Source organism: Ranitomeya imitator, chromosome 6 (genome assembly GCF_032444005.1).
Source record: "Ranitomeya imitator isolate aRanImi1 chromosome 6, aRanImi1.pri, whole genome shotgun sequence".
Lineage (NCBI taxonomy): Eukaryota > Metazoa > Chordata > Amphibia > Anura > Dendrobatidae > Ranitomeya > Ranitomeya imitator.
Window position 1 is genome coordinate 19,738,672 of NC_091287.1, and position 14,148 is coordinate 19,752,819.

At 42.9% G+C, this 14,148-nt stretch overlaps 1 protein-coding gene across 2 annotated transcripts in view; it reads left to right on the forward strand.

The window, feature by feature from the left end:
* CRHR2 (corticotropin releasing hormone receptor 2) overlaps window positions 1-11,383 on the forward strand; it is a 280,374-nt gene extending 268,991 nt beyond the window's left edge. For both annotated transcript variants that reach the window (XM_069729278.1, XM_069729279.1), the window contains one exon: window positions 7,262-11,383. In XM_069729278.1, the coding sequence (XP_069585379.1) occupies window positions 7,262-7,402 (141 nt within the window). In that variant the 3' untranslated portion in view covers window positions 7,403-11,383. The remainder of the gene's footprint in view (window positions 1-7,261) is intronic.
* Window positions 11,384-14,148: the final 2,765 nt, after the last annotated feature.

The window sequence follows — 14,148 nt, forward strand, 5'->3', positions numbered from 1 at the left end:
AGTAACAGTGCCAGCCATTATTATAGTCCCAGTAACAGTACCAGCCATTATTATAGTCCCAGTAACAGTGCCAGCCATTAATATAGTCCCAGTAACAGTGCTAGGCATTTATAAAGTCCCAGTAACAGTGCCAGTCATTAATATAGTCCCAGTAACAGTGCCAGCCGTTTATATACTCCCAGTAACAGTGCCAGTCATTACTATAGTCCCAGTAACAGTGCCAGCCATTAATATAGTCCCAGTAACAGTGCCAGCCATTATTATAGTCCCAGTAACAGTGCCAGCCATTTATATACTCCCAGTAACAGTGCCAGCCATTTATATACTCCCAGTAACAGTGCCAGCCATTAATATAGTCCCAGTAACAGTGCCAGCCATTAATATACTCCCAGTAACAGTGCCAGCCATTAATATAGTCCCAGTAACAGTGCCAGCCATTAATATACTCCCAGTAACAGTGCCAGCCATTAATATAGTCCCGGTAACAGTGCCAGCCATTAATATAGTCCCAGTAACGGTGCCAGCCATTAATATAGTCCCAGTAACAGTGCCAGCCATTAATATAGTCCCAGTAACGGTGCCAGCCATTAATATAGTCCCAGTAACAGTGCCAGCCATTAATATAGTCCCAGTAACAGTGCCAGCCATTAATATAGTCCCAGTAACAGTGCCAGCCATTAATATAGTCCCAGTAACAGTGCCAGCCATTATTATAGTTCCAGTAACAGTGCCAGCCATTATTATAGTCCCAGTAACAGTACCAGCCATTATTATAGTCCCAGTAACAGTGCCAGCCATTAATATAGTCCCAGTAACAGTGCTAGGCATTTATAAAGTCCCAGTAACAGTGCCAGTCATTAATATAGTCCCAGTAACAGTGCCAGCCGTTTATATACTCCCAGTAACAGTGCCAGTCATTACTATAGTCCCAGTAACAGTGCCAGCCATTAATATAGTCCCAGTAACAGTGCCAGCCATTATTATAGTCCCAGTAACAGTGCCAGCCATTTATATACTCCCAGTAACAGTGCCAGCCATTTATATACTCCCAGTAACAGTGCCAGCCATTAATATAGTCCCAGTAACAGTGCCAGCCATTAATATACTCCCAGTAACAGTGCCAGCCATTAATATAGTCCCAGTAACAGTGCCAGCCATTAATATACTCCCAGTAACAGTGCCAGCCATTAATATAGTCCCGGTAACAGTGCCAGCCATTAATATAGTCCCAGTAACGGTGCCAGCCATTAATATAGTCCCAGTAACAGTGCCAGCCATTAATATAGTCCCAGAAACGGTGCCAGCCATTAATATAGTCCCAGTAACAGTGCCAGCCATTAATATAGTCCCAGTAACAGTGCCAGCCATTAATATAGTCCTAATATCCGTGTCGTATAGCAATTCATGAGAGTGTAAGTCAACAAAAGTGCCCCAGTATCAGTGCCACCACCCATAGTTCCCCAGTATCAGTGCCAAATACCCATAGTTCCCCTGTATCAGTGCCACCACCCATAGTTCCCCAGCATCAGTGCCAGATACCCATAGTTCCCCAGCATCAGTGCCAGATACCCATAGTTCCCCAGTATCAGTGCCACCACCCATAGTTCCCCAGTATCAGTGCCACCACCCATAGTTCCCCAGTATCAGTGCCACCACCCATAGTTCTCCAGCATCAGTGCCACCACCCACAGTTCCCCAGCATCAGTGCCACCACCCATAGTTCCCCAGTATCAATGCCACCACCCATAGTTCCCCAGTATCAGTGCCACCACCTATAGTTCCCCAGTATCAGTGCCAGATACCCATAGTTCCCCAGCATCAGTGCCAGATACCCATAGTTCCCCAGCATCAGTGCCAGATACCCATAGTTCCCCAGTATCACTGCCACCACCCATAGTTCCCCAGTATCAGTGCCACCACCCATAGTTCCCCAGTATCAGTGCCACCACCCATAGTTCCCCAGTATCAGTGCCACCACCCATAGTTCCCCAGTATCAGTGCCACCACCCATAGTTCCCCAGTATCAGTGCCAGATACCCATAGTTCCAGAGTATCAGTGCCAGATACCCATTGTTCCCCAGTATCAATGCCACCACCCATAGTTCCCCAGTATCAGTGCCACCACCCATAGTTCCCCAGTATCAGTGCCACCACCCATAGTTCCCCAGTATCAGTGCCACCACCAATAGTTCCAGAGTATCAGTGCCACCACCCATATTTCCCCAGTATCAGTGCCACCACCCATAGTTCCCCAGTATCAGTGCCAGATACCCATAGTTCCCCAGCATCAGTGCCACCACCCATAGTTCCCCAGTATCAGTGCCAGATACCCATAGTTCCCCAGTATCAGTGCCACCACCCATAGTTCCCCAGTATCAGTGCCACCACCCATAGTTCCCCAGCATCAGTGCCAGATACCCATAGTTCCCCAGTATCAGTGCCACCACCCATAGTTCCCCAGTATCAGTGCCACCACCCATAGTTCCCCAGTATCAGTGCCAAATACCCATAGTTCCAGAGTATCAGTGCCAGCTACCCATAGTTCCCCAGCATCAGTGCCAAATACCCATAGTTCCCCAGTATCAGTGCCACCACCCATAGTTCCAGAGTATCAGTGCCACCACCCATAGTTCCCCAGTATCTGTGCCACCACCCATAGTTCCAGAGTATCAGTGCCAGCTACCCATAGTTCCCCAGTATCAGTGCCACCACCCATAGTTCCAGAGTATCAGTGCCACCACCCATAGTTCCCCAGTATCAGTGCCACCACCCGTAGTTCCCCAGTATCAGTGCCACCACCCATTGTTCCCCAGTATCAGTGCCAGATACCCATAGTTCCCCAGTATCAGTGCCAGCTACCAGTAACAGTGCCAGCCATTTATATACTCCCAGTAACAGTGCCAGCCATTAATATAGTCCCAGTAACAGTGCCAGCCATTTATATACTCCCAGTAACAGTGCCAGCCATTAATATAGTCCCAGTAACAGTGCCAGCCATTATTATAGTCCCAGTAACAGTGCCAGCCATTATTATAGTCCCAGTAACAGTGCCAGCCATTAATATAGTCCCAGTAACAGTGCCGGCCATTAATATAGTCCCAGTAACAGTGCCAGCCATTAATATAGTCCCAGTAACAGTGCCAGCCATTAATATAGTCCCAGCAACAGTGCCAGCCATTAATATACTCCCAGTAACAGTGCCAGCCATTATTATAGTCCCAGTAACAGTGCCAGCCATTAATATAGTCCCAGTAACAGTGCCAGCCATTTATATAGTCCCAGTAACAGTGCCAGTCATTAATATAGTCCCAGTAACGGTGCCAGCCATTATTATAGTCCCAGTAACAGTGCCAGCCATTAATATAGTGCCAGTAACAGTGCCAGCCATTTATAAAGTCCCAGTAACAGTGCCAGCCATTATTAAAGTCCCAGTAACAGTGCCAGCCATTAATATAGTCCCAGTAACAGTGCCAGCCATTTATATAGTCCCAGTAACAGTGCCAGTCATTAATATAGTCCCAGTAACAGTGCCAGTCATTAATATAGTCCCAGTAACAGTGCCAGCCATTAATATAGTCCCTGTAACAGTGCCAGCCATTAATATAGTCCCAGTAACAGTGCCAGCCATTAATATAGTCCCATTAACAGTGCCAGCCATTAATATAGTCCCAGTAACAGTGCCAGTCATTAATATAGTCCCAGTAACAGTGCCAGCCATTTATATACTCCCAGTAACAGTGCCAGTCATTACTATAGTCCCAGTAACAGTGCCAGCCATTAATATAGTCCCAGTAACAGTGCCAGTCATTAATATAGTCCCAGTAACAGTGCCAGCCATTAATATAGTCCCAGTAACAGTGCCAGCCATTAATATAGTCCCAGTAACAGTGCCAGCCATTAATATAGTCCCAGTAACAGTGCCAGCCATTAATATAGTCCCATTAACAGTGCCAGCCATTAATATAGTCCCAGTAAAAGTGCCAGCCATTAATATAGTCCCAGTAAAAGTGCCAGCCATTAATATAGTCCCAGTAAAAGTGCCAGCCATTAATATAGTCCCAGTAAAAGTGCCAGCCATTAATATAGTCCCAGTAAAAGTGCCAGCCATTAATATAGTCCCAGTAACGGTGCCAGCCATTATTATAGTCCCAGTAACAGTGCCAGCCATTAATATAGTCCCAGTAACAGTGCCAGCCATTTATAAAGTCCCAGTAACAGTGCCAGTCATTAATATAGTCCCAGTAACAGTGCCAGCCATTTATATACTCCCAGTAACAGTGCCAGTCATTACTATAGTCCCAGTAACAGTGCCAGCCATTAATATAGTCCCAGTAACAGTGCCAGCCATTTATATACTCCCAGTAACAGTGCCAGCCATTAATATAGTCCCAGTAACAGTGCCAGCCATTAATATACTCCCAGTAACAGTGCCAGCCATTAATATAGTCCCAGTAACAGTGCCAGCCATTTATATACTCCCAGTAACAGTGCCAGTCATTACTATAGTCCCAGTAACAGTGCCAGCCATTAATATAGTCCCAGTAACAGTGCCAGCCATTTATATACTCCCAGTAACAGTGCCAGCCATTAATATAGTCCCAGTAACAGTGCCAGCCATTAATATACTCCCAGTAACAGTGCCAGCCATTTATATAGTCCCAGTAACAGTGCCAGCCATTAATATATTCCCAGTAACAGTGCCAATCATTATTATAGTCCCAGTAACAGTGCCAGCCATTATTATAGTCCCAGTAACAGTGCCAGCCATTAATATAGTCCCAGTAACAGTGCCAGCCATTTATATTGTCCCAGTAACAGTGCCAGCCATTATTATAGTCCCAGTAACAGTGCCAGCCATTAATATAGTCCCAGTAACAGTGCCAGCCATTAATATAGTCCCAGTAACAGTGCCAGCCATTTATATAGTCCCAGTAACAGTGCCAGCCATTATTATAGTCCCAGTAACAGTGCCAGCCATTAATATAGTCCCAGTAACAGTGCCAGCCATTAATATAGTCCCAGTAACCGTGCCAGTCATTAATATAGTCCCAGTAACAATGCCAGCCATTAATATAGTCCCAGTAACAGTGCCAGCCATTAATATACTCCCAGTAACAGTGCCAGCCATTAATATAGTCCCAGTATCAGTGCCAGCCATTAATATACTCCCAGTAACAGTGCCAGCCATTAATATAGTCCCGGTAACAGTGCCAGCCATTAATATAGTCCCAGTAACGGTGCCAGCCATTAATATAGTCCCAGTAACGGTGCCAGCCATTAATATAGTCCCAGTAACAGTGCCAGCCATTAATATAGTCCCAGTAACAGTGCCAGCCATTATTATAGTTCCAGTAACAGTGCCAGCCATTACTATAGTCCCAGTAACAGTACCAGCCATTATTATAGTCCCAGTAACAGTGCCAGCCATTAATATAGTCCCAGTAACAGTACCAGCCATTAATATAGTCCCAGTAACAGTGCTAGGCATTTATAAAGTCCCAGTAACAGTGCCAGTCATTAATATAGTCCCAGTAACAGTGCCAGCCATTTATATACTCCCAGTAACAGTGCCAGTCATTACTATAGTCCCAGTAACAGTGCCAGCCATTAATATAGTCCCAGTAACAGTGCCAGCCATTAATATAGTCCCAGTAACAGTGCCAGCCATTATTATACTCCCAGTAACAGAGCCAGCCATTTATATACTCCCAGTAACAGTGCCAGCCATTTATATACTCCCAGTAACAGTGCCAGCCATTAATATAGTCCCAGTAACAGTGCCAGCCATTAATATACTCCCAGTAACAGTGCCAGCCATTAATATAGTCCCAGTAACAGTGCCAGCCATTATTATAGTCCCAGTAACAGTGCCAGCCATTAATATAGTCCCGGTAACAGTGCCAGCCATTATTATAGTCCCAGTAACGGTGCCAGCCATTATTATAGTCCCAGTAACAGTACCAGCCATTATTATAGTCCCAGTAACAGTGCCAGCCATTAATATAGTCCCGGTAACAGTGCCAGCCATTATTATAGTCCCAGTAACGGTGCCAGCCATTATTATAGTTCCAGTAACAGTGCCAGCCATTATTATAGTCCCAGTAACGGTGCCAGCCATTAATATAGTCCCAGTAACAGTGCCAGTCATTAATATAGTCCCAGTAACAGTACCAGCCATTATTATAGTCCCAGTAACAGTGCCAGTCATTATTATAGTCCCAGTAACAGTGCCAGCCATTAATATAGTCCCAGTAACAGTGCCAGCCATTATTATAGTTCCAGTAACAGTGCCAGCCATTAATATAGTCCCGGTAACAGTGCCAGCCATTATTATAGTCCCAGTAACGGTGCCAGCCATTAATATAGTCCCAGTAACAGTGCCAGTCATTAATATAGTCCCAGTAACAGTGCCAGCCATTAATATAGTCCTAATATCCGTGTCGTATAGCAATTCTTGAGAGTGTAAGTCAACAAAAGTGCCCAAATCCCAGTTCCAGTAAACTCCCCACGGCTCTTACACTATTGCTATTATGAGCGGATAAACATGGACAGATATTGATTTTCCTCCTGAGTGTCGGCATGATTACAGATTTACCCGCATCTCACACCTGATACACGAGCTCAGTGCAGATATCGGATTTATTTCTCTGCTTATTTCTGCAGAAAGAATGAATTGCAATATTGAGATTTAATTACAGTGTTTCTAAATTCATTATCCCGTTCATTTATTATTCATTTACGCTGATTATGAACTGAGCTGCCTTCAAGGCAAACTGCAGAAAGCAGCGGCTTATTGTCCACCCCGGGAACCGCGATCAGAGCAGCGCACGCCCTGTAATAACTTACCGCCATATTGCCATAAACACGCAGTTACCTAAGCCGATCATATGTGATACTGTCTGATGAACTGATGCATCTAAGCCTATCATGCGTTATACAGTCTACTGGGCCAATGTATCTAAAACCGTTATGTGTGATACTGTTTGCGAGCTGGTGTAGCTAAGCTAACAATCCAATGTATCTAATCCCACCATGTGTCTTACTATCTGCTGAGCTAGTGTATCTAAGTCTATCATGTTTGATATTGTTTTGTTTAGCCGGTGTATCTATGCGTTTCAGGTGTGATACTTTCTACTGAGCTAAGGTATCTAAGCTCTTGATGTGATACGGTTTGCTGAGCTGCTGTATCTAAGCCTGTCAGATACTTTTTTTTTTCCCCAGAATTTATGTCTAAGAGGACCTCTTTGTTTCATCTTTTTAGGTTCGATCAGCCGCACGAAAAAGATGGCACCGTTGGCAAGACCATCATTCCCTCCGGGTCCGAGTGGCCCGAGCCATGTCCATCCCGACCTCGCCAACCAGGATCAGCTTTCACAGCATAAAGCAGACTGCGGCCATCTGAGCGCAGAAACACCGCGGCCTCCGGAGATCTTCTATCTTTGCGTTCTTATGTCGGAGGATGTCATTCACCTTAATTGGACGTTCAGTGCACACAACATGGGGGAAAGGCGCAGAACAAAGGACCCAAACCCGAGCGTAGGATACGATGTAGACGCTATGGTAAGCCCGGGCTCGGCGGCGCCGGCGGTGGAACAGCTACCTTTTGGGGTTTTTTTATCTAAACCTCAAGATTGAACTAAGTGCTTTGACAGAATTCTCCTTTTCAGTCCAGGAACTGTAAAGCATGGCGGATAAACTGGGATACTCATGGATTGTGGTGCCAAAGGTTCGGGAAAATTCTTTGTACATTTCTATTTCAAGAAGAAAAAAAAAATTGATCTTCTTCCCAAAAATCAGAGAAATCTTAAATGTGACATTAAGGAGCGCTGAGTTGTCGTTTTCTGTTAAACCGAATAGAATTTTTAACCGTTTAATGGAAGATGTCTTTATTTATAGGTGATTATTTTAAGGGAAATGGTCTCTAATAATCAGTGGATTGTTTGTTCTTGTATTCTTTTTTTCATCTGCCTTATCATGAGAATCAATCTCCCCGCTACTGCTGCCTTTAACTCCACCATATCCTTGTTGTTTAGGCCAGAATTGTCTGATATGGCTCCTCGTGGGCGGGATTAGCTGAATTCACAGATTTTGCTACATTTCCCCAGCAAACAGTTTTATACGACTGATGTTTTTGGAACTCCCCTCTATAAGCTCAGTGGAGGGTGATAGCTCTGGTGACAGATGCATATGTGGGCGCAGAATAAGAATGAGGATTGTTAAAGACCAAATTTTTGGACGGTTTATGTAAAATATACGATAGATGGGCTAAAGGAACTTTAACCCGGTATTATGTGTTTTTTTTTTTTTCTATTTGCAGTGCATTGTTCAATGTTATCAGCCTTAGTGAATTTACGTATTGTGGAGTGCGGACTGCTGATATTTTTTGTAAAAAAAAAATCACCCACTTATAAGTTGACAGAAAAATTGTAAACACCAGATTTAATAAAAGAGGGGCTCTGAAATAAACAGTCAGGATGAAGAGGCCACACCATTCATTGTCTATGAGACCGCAAAATGCCGTACTTGGCAGGTCTACCAACAATGAGGTGTATGTATGGCCATGATGCTATTTTAATGTGACTTCTAGGGATTGATGGGGGTCCATCCTCTATGGAATGTTGGGAATATTTAATTATGTGTGACAGCATAGGCCACGCCCACTATCAGTAATCCACACCCACTTTTCCTTTGCATTTTTCTATTCTTATGAGCGCCAACAAAAGTTGGCATGCGTCATCATTTACAACTTTTTTGGCTCAAGTTATCCCAAGAAATGGTGTAGAATTGTAAAGAATCGATGTTGACTTCTCCTTATACGGCTTACGGCTCCTCTGGGGAGGGTTTTACAGGTTACATTAGCTCTGGTTGTCCAGCAAGCACTTGACTTCCTGTCTGGGTGACATTTCAGTACCTGTAGTTGTGAGATTAGGGGGGATTTCTTTCTTTTAAGAAGGAGACTACCTCTCCTTGCTGCACAGGATTAATTTTGGGGGGTGGGGGAATCTGAAAGAAAGTAAAAAAAAATCAAACAATCATGATAAGGAAGAGATTTGGAGAAGAAAGATGGGCTCAAAGCTAAAAAGTTTCATAGATATCTCAGGTGTCGTTGGTCAAGGAGGCCACAGACGTGAAGACAGTAAAACCATTGCCATCCCAAAAAGTAGAGTGAAAAGTTATAGATGTGAACGAAAGATTTGCATGACCCAGTAGAAAAATGTTGATAGATAGAACGAACAATTCCGAAATGTGTTCAATATCTGATCAGATTCGGCCAAGATGGTCAACCGACGGAATAGTATCATGGCAGAAAGATTAAGTTTTAGTGTCAAGCAGAGAGATATCACCTTGGCCCGGTGGCCACGCCAGTGCTCCTACCTACCAGCTTCTTCTACGCCGCTTCTATTTAGTAAGCCCAATGACATCGCGCCGGGTCTACTGATCAGTAGAGACATCGGGGATACCGGCAGGTAGGAGGAGGATTGCAGGGCTGCGCCACAACAGCCACGGAATTCTGAGGTGGCAACTATGCATATGCTTGCTCAACACTAAAAGGTCATTCTGCTGGCCATTCCGTTGGTTGACCATGCTGGCCAGATCTGTTCCGATATTGAACATATTTTGGATTGTTCTTTATATCCATTGAAAGTTTTTATAGCTACCTAGGAATTATCCATCTCAACCGGGTTTGGATGACCAGACATGTTTGATCGTTGATTGGTCAGGGCTGGATCATAGAAAGGAAACAAGGGACATGTGTAGTGAGGAAACAAGGAACAGGTTTCAATAGTCTCCACCACCATGAGGACCAAATAGACCTCAACCAGCCACTCTGCCTCATGGCCATTGGATGAAGTCTTTGGCGTAGCTCTTTTACTTTCATAGACCTTGGATAGAGAGACCCTCATGCACATGACAGCGATAATAGGTGGGGTCAAAATTCCAGCGTTAACGTGACAACATTTTGACTAGTAGCCTTTTTTCCCCCCACTGTAGTCATTTTTTGACCAACATGTCCATATAGGTTGCAATCAGTCCTTATTATGGCTGAATTATTTTGGTGCCACAAAAACCCGAAGATATCAGGACAAAAATCCGATATCGTGGCCGTTGGCTCCAAGCAAACTAGAAAAATTTGATCTAAAGTGCCTTCTACTAGCTGAGTTACAATCATACAAAGCATAGAGGTGGCCTCGGTGGGCGACATGTGGCCGGTGTAACCATGAGCCCTAGGTTACGTTGACCCTTTTCCCAAGCTAAGGTTCAACTTCAAAAGGAATCCCAACCCCTACAAATACTTCTTCAAGAAAGGGAGAGTTTCGTTCCACCTTCTTCTACAATGAGTAGGAAATTGGAAGTGGGGTAAATGCTGCCCCTCCTATCTAAGATTGGGGGTCTTCATGGTGTAAATCTGCACCAGAGCAGGAGTCCTCTTTACTTTTGAACTTTTTCTTTTTTTTTGTGTGTGTGTGCACCCCTGGTTTCCAAATTTGCCTCTCTGACCTATAGAGCAAGTTACAATTTTTGTAGATTTTTAAACTTTTTGTAACATATAAAAAAATAATAATAATAATAGTCGGGGATATCTCAGCTCGGTCAGAAAATTACTTAGACGTTTTTACTTTCCCAGTTTTTTTTGTAACCCAAAGAAAAAAATGCAAAAATGTTTTAATGGTTTTCTGAATTCTGTTTTATCGATGAGACCTGTACAGCGATTTATTTCTTTATTTATTGCATTCTCTTGGGGTTTCTTTTACTGTTTGATGTTGTTATTGTCATGTTTACTTACAGAAGACCCATAGGGGCTCATGTATCAACCTGTGTACCAGGCAAGTCACGATACTGACATAGCACCCCGGAACTGGCGATTGAGAAGGACCATTTGTTTGCCTATTTTTGAGGATTTTCGGTCGTGCCTTTTTATTTCCCATAGAAGTAATGCCTTGATATCGCATTGCAGACCCAGTCGGCACCGAAACGTTTGACCCAAAGACACAAAAGAATATGGAGCTGAAAATCGATGGCCAAGATTGTAAAATGTAATACTTTGCTGCGCCAAATTTCACCTGTTGATACATGACCCCCCCCCCCATGAAAAGCCTCAAAAAGAGGCCCTTTTTTTTTTGCCAAACTTCTCAATAGATCGATCATTTCGTGTGAGTATTTATTAGTGTCGATGACCTTTGCCGTTCAGCAGTGACAATTCACGCACAAGTCGTCTGTTGCCTTCTACAAAGTGAGCTTAGCGATGCCGGATCTGTGCCGCTGGCCGCCTCGTCGATATTTTTCTACTTTATTTATCCTGTTTCTTAAAAAAGAAAAAAAAATTGCAATTGTTCTACAAAAAAATATTAAAAAAAGCTTTATTTATTAAAATTGTGATTTCAAAAAATTCTCAGCTTCTTTGTTTTTTTTTTTAATTTTCTGATTTATATATTTCCAGTAAAAAAAAAAAAGAAAAGATTTAGTATTTAGTCTAAATCTCCGATTCACCAAAACACTTTGAAATGTTGCAAGATTTTTTTTTAGCAAGATCTAATGTTTGGGGCTGTAGGGAAACTACAACTCCCAGCATGCTCTGTCAGGAAGCTGCACACCTCTGGTCTAGGACTGAATCATGTGTTAATCATTGGCCGCTATTCATCATTTAAGGTTCTTTTTTCTTCTTTTTTTCTATTTTGCACCAAATTTTTTCAAAATGGTGCGCAAGGTTCATGAATTTTGCACAAAGTCCAAAATAATCTTTATTTTTCTCTTTAAACCTTTTTTTTTGCACATTTTTAAAGCAAAGACAAATGGCTCAAAAAATTGGGTAAAAATATTTGTCGTCCAAAAAGTTGCAAATGTTGAATCAGGCAAAAAAATCTGAAAACCCTAAAGTCCTCCCATAAGGGAGAACATTAAAAAAATAAAAACAGGCGAGAGCATTATTATTATTATTTATTTATTTATATAGCACCATTAATTCCATGCACATGTAGAATAGACTTCAAAGAAGAAGAAAATGGACTAATCAATAAGGCGCTAACAAAATATAAGGCACAAAACACCAAAAACTAAACAAATGGTAATAATGAATTGAGCCCCTTTGTTTTTTTAAAGGGGCATGTAACAATAAAGGTTAAAGACAACTATAAGGAGTATTTTTTGCTTTGCATAAAATGTATGAACCGCGTGCGCCATTTTTAAGATTTTGGCACGAACAATGGCAGTAAATACCGTAAAATAAAAAAGTGACTTAATTAATTAGATGCATCCTACTCCAGTGAACACATGATCCAGACTGGTATACACAAGGACTGACTTGATTAATTCCCCTTTTTGTTACAATTTCTTTCCATTTTCAAGATCTCTGCTAGATCTCAGTGAACAGGATGCATTTAACTCACAGGACTAGATACAAACTCTCCGCAGTCTCTGAACGCTTCAATTCACTGAATGTGTTCCGATCTCTGATTTGCTGTCAGTGAATTAAAATTTTTCTATTCTCATCCAGACGCATAAATCTCAAAAGGATCTAATATTTCCCACAGCTGAGTGTTTGCTACAATTGTGCGCAGCCAATCCTCTGGGAGATAAACTGTATGGAATCCAGTCTGATACATGTTACCTGCAGTGATACATTGTAGCAAACTATCAGGACAATAGATATATCTATTAATCTTATAGATTATTCGTCTGCCCTGGATACAATGTATCAACGTCTCAGCTGTCAGGAAACACTGTTCGGGGAACATTTCTGCGATTCTCGTCCGTGTAAAACAGACCGATTTTTTTTTATACGTTGTGTGTGACTCCAGCCTAAAGGAGATCCCCCAACATTACAATAATAATAATAATAATTTTTATTTATATAGCGCCAACATATTCCGCAGCGCTTTGCAAATTATAGAGGGGACTTGTACAGACAATAAACATTACAGCATAACAGAAATACAGTTCAAAACAGATACCAGGAGGAATGAGGGCCCTGCTGCTCGCAAGCTACAAACTATGGGGAAAAGGGGAGACACGAGAGGTGGATGGTAACAATTGCTTTAGTTATTCGGACCGGCCATAGTGTAAGGCTCAGGTGTTCATGTAAAGCTGCATGAACCAGTTACCTGCATAAGTGTGTACCAGTACAGACACAGAGGGCTATTAACTGCATAAAGTGAATGAGAACATGATGCGAGGAACCTGATTGTTTTTTTTTATATAAATAGGACACACAGGGATAGTTAGATTAATGCGTTGAGGCGGTAGGCCAGTCTGAACAAATGCATTTTTAGGGCACGCTTAAAACTGTGGGGATTGGGGATTAATCGTATTAACCTAGGTAGTGCATTCCAAAGAATCGGCGCAGCACGTGTAAAGTCTTGGAGACGGGAGTGGGAGGTTCTGATTATTGAGGATGCTAACCTGAGGTCATTAGCAGAGCGGAGGGCACGGGTAGGGTGGTAGACTGAGACCAGAGAGGAGATGTAGGGTGGTGCTGAGCCATGGAGTGCTTTGTGGATGAGGGTAGTAGTTTTGTACTGGATTCTGGAGTGGATGGGTAACCAGTGTAATGACTGGCACAAGGTAGAGGCATCGGTGTAACGGTTGGTGAGGAATATGATCCTGGCAGCAGCATTCAGGACAGATTGGAGCGGGGAGAGTTTGGTAAGAGGGAGACCGATTAGTAGAGAGTTACAATAGTCCAGACGAGAATGAATAAGTGAAACAGTAAGAGTTTTTGCAGAGTCGAAAGTAAGAAAAGGGCGAATTCTAGAAATGTTTTTGAGATGCAGGTAAGAAGAGCGAGCCAGTGATCGGATGTGGGGGGTGAATGAAAGGTCAGAATCAAGGATGACCCCAAGGCAGCGGGCATGTTGCTTTGGAGTAATGGTGGAACCGCACACGGAGATGGCAATGTCAGGCAAAGGTAGGTTAGTAGAAGGAGAAAACACGAGGAGTTCAGTTTTTGACAGGTTTAGTTTCAGATAGAGGGAGGACATGATGTTAGAGACAGCGGTAAGACAATCACTGGTGTTTTCTAAAAAGGTCGGCGTGATAACAGCAGAAGAAGTGTATAATTGGGTGTCGTCAGCATAGAGATGGTACTGGAAACCAAATCTACTGATTGTTTGTCCAATAGGGGCAGTATACAACGAGAAGAGGAGGGGGCCT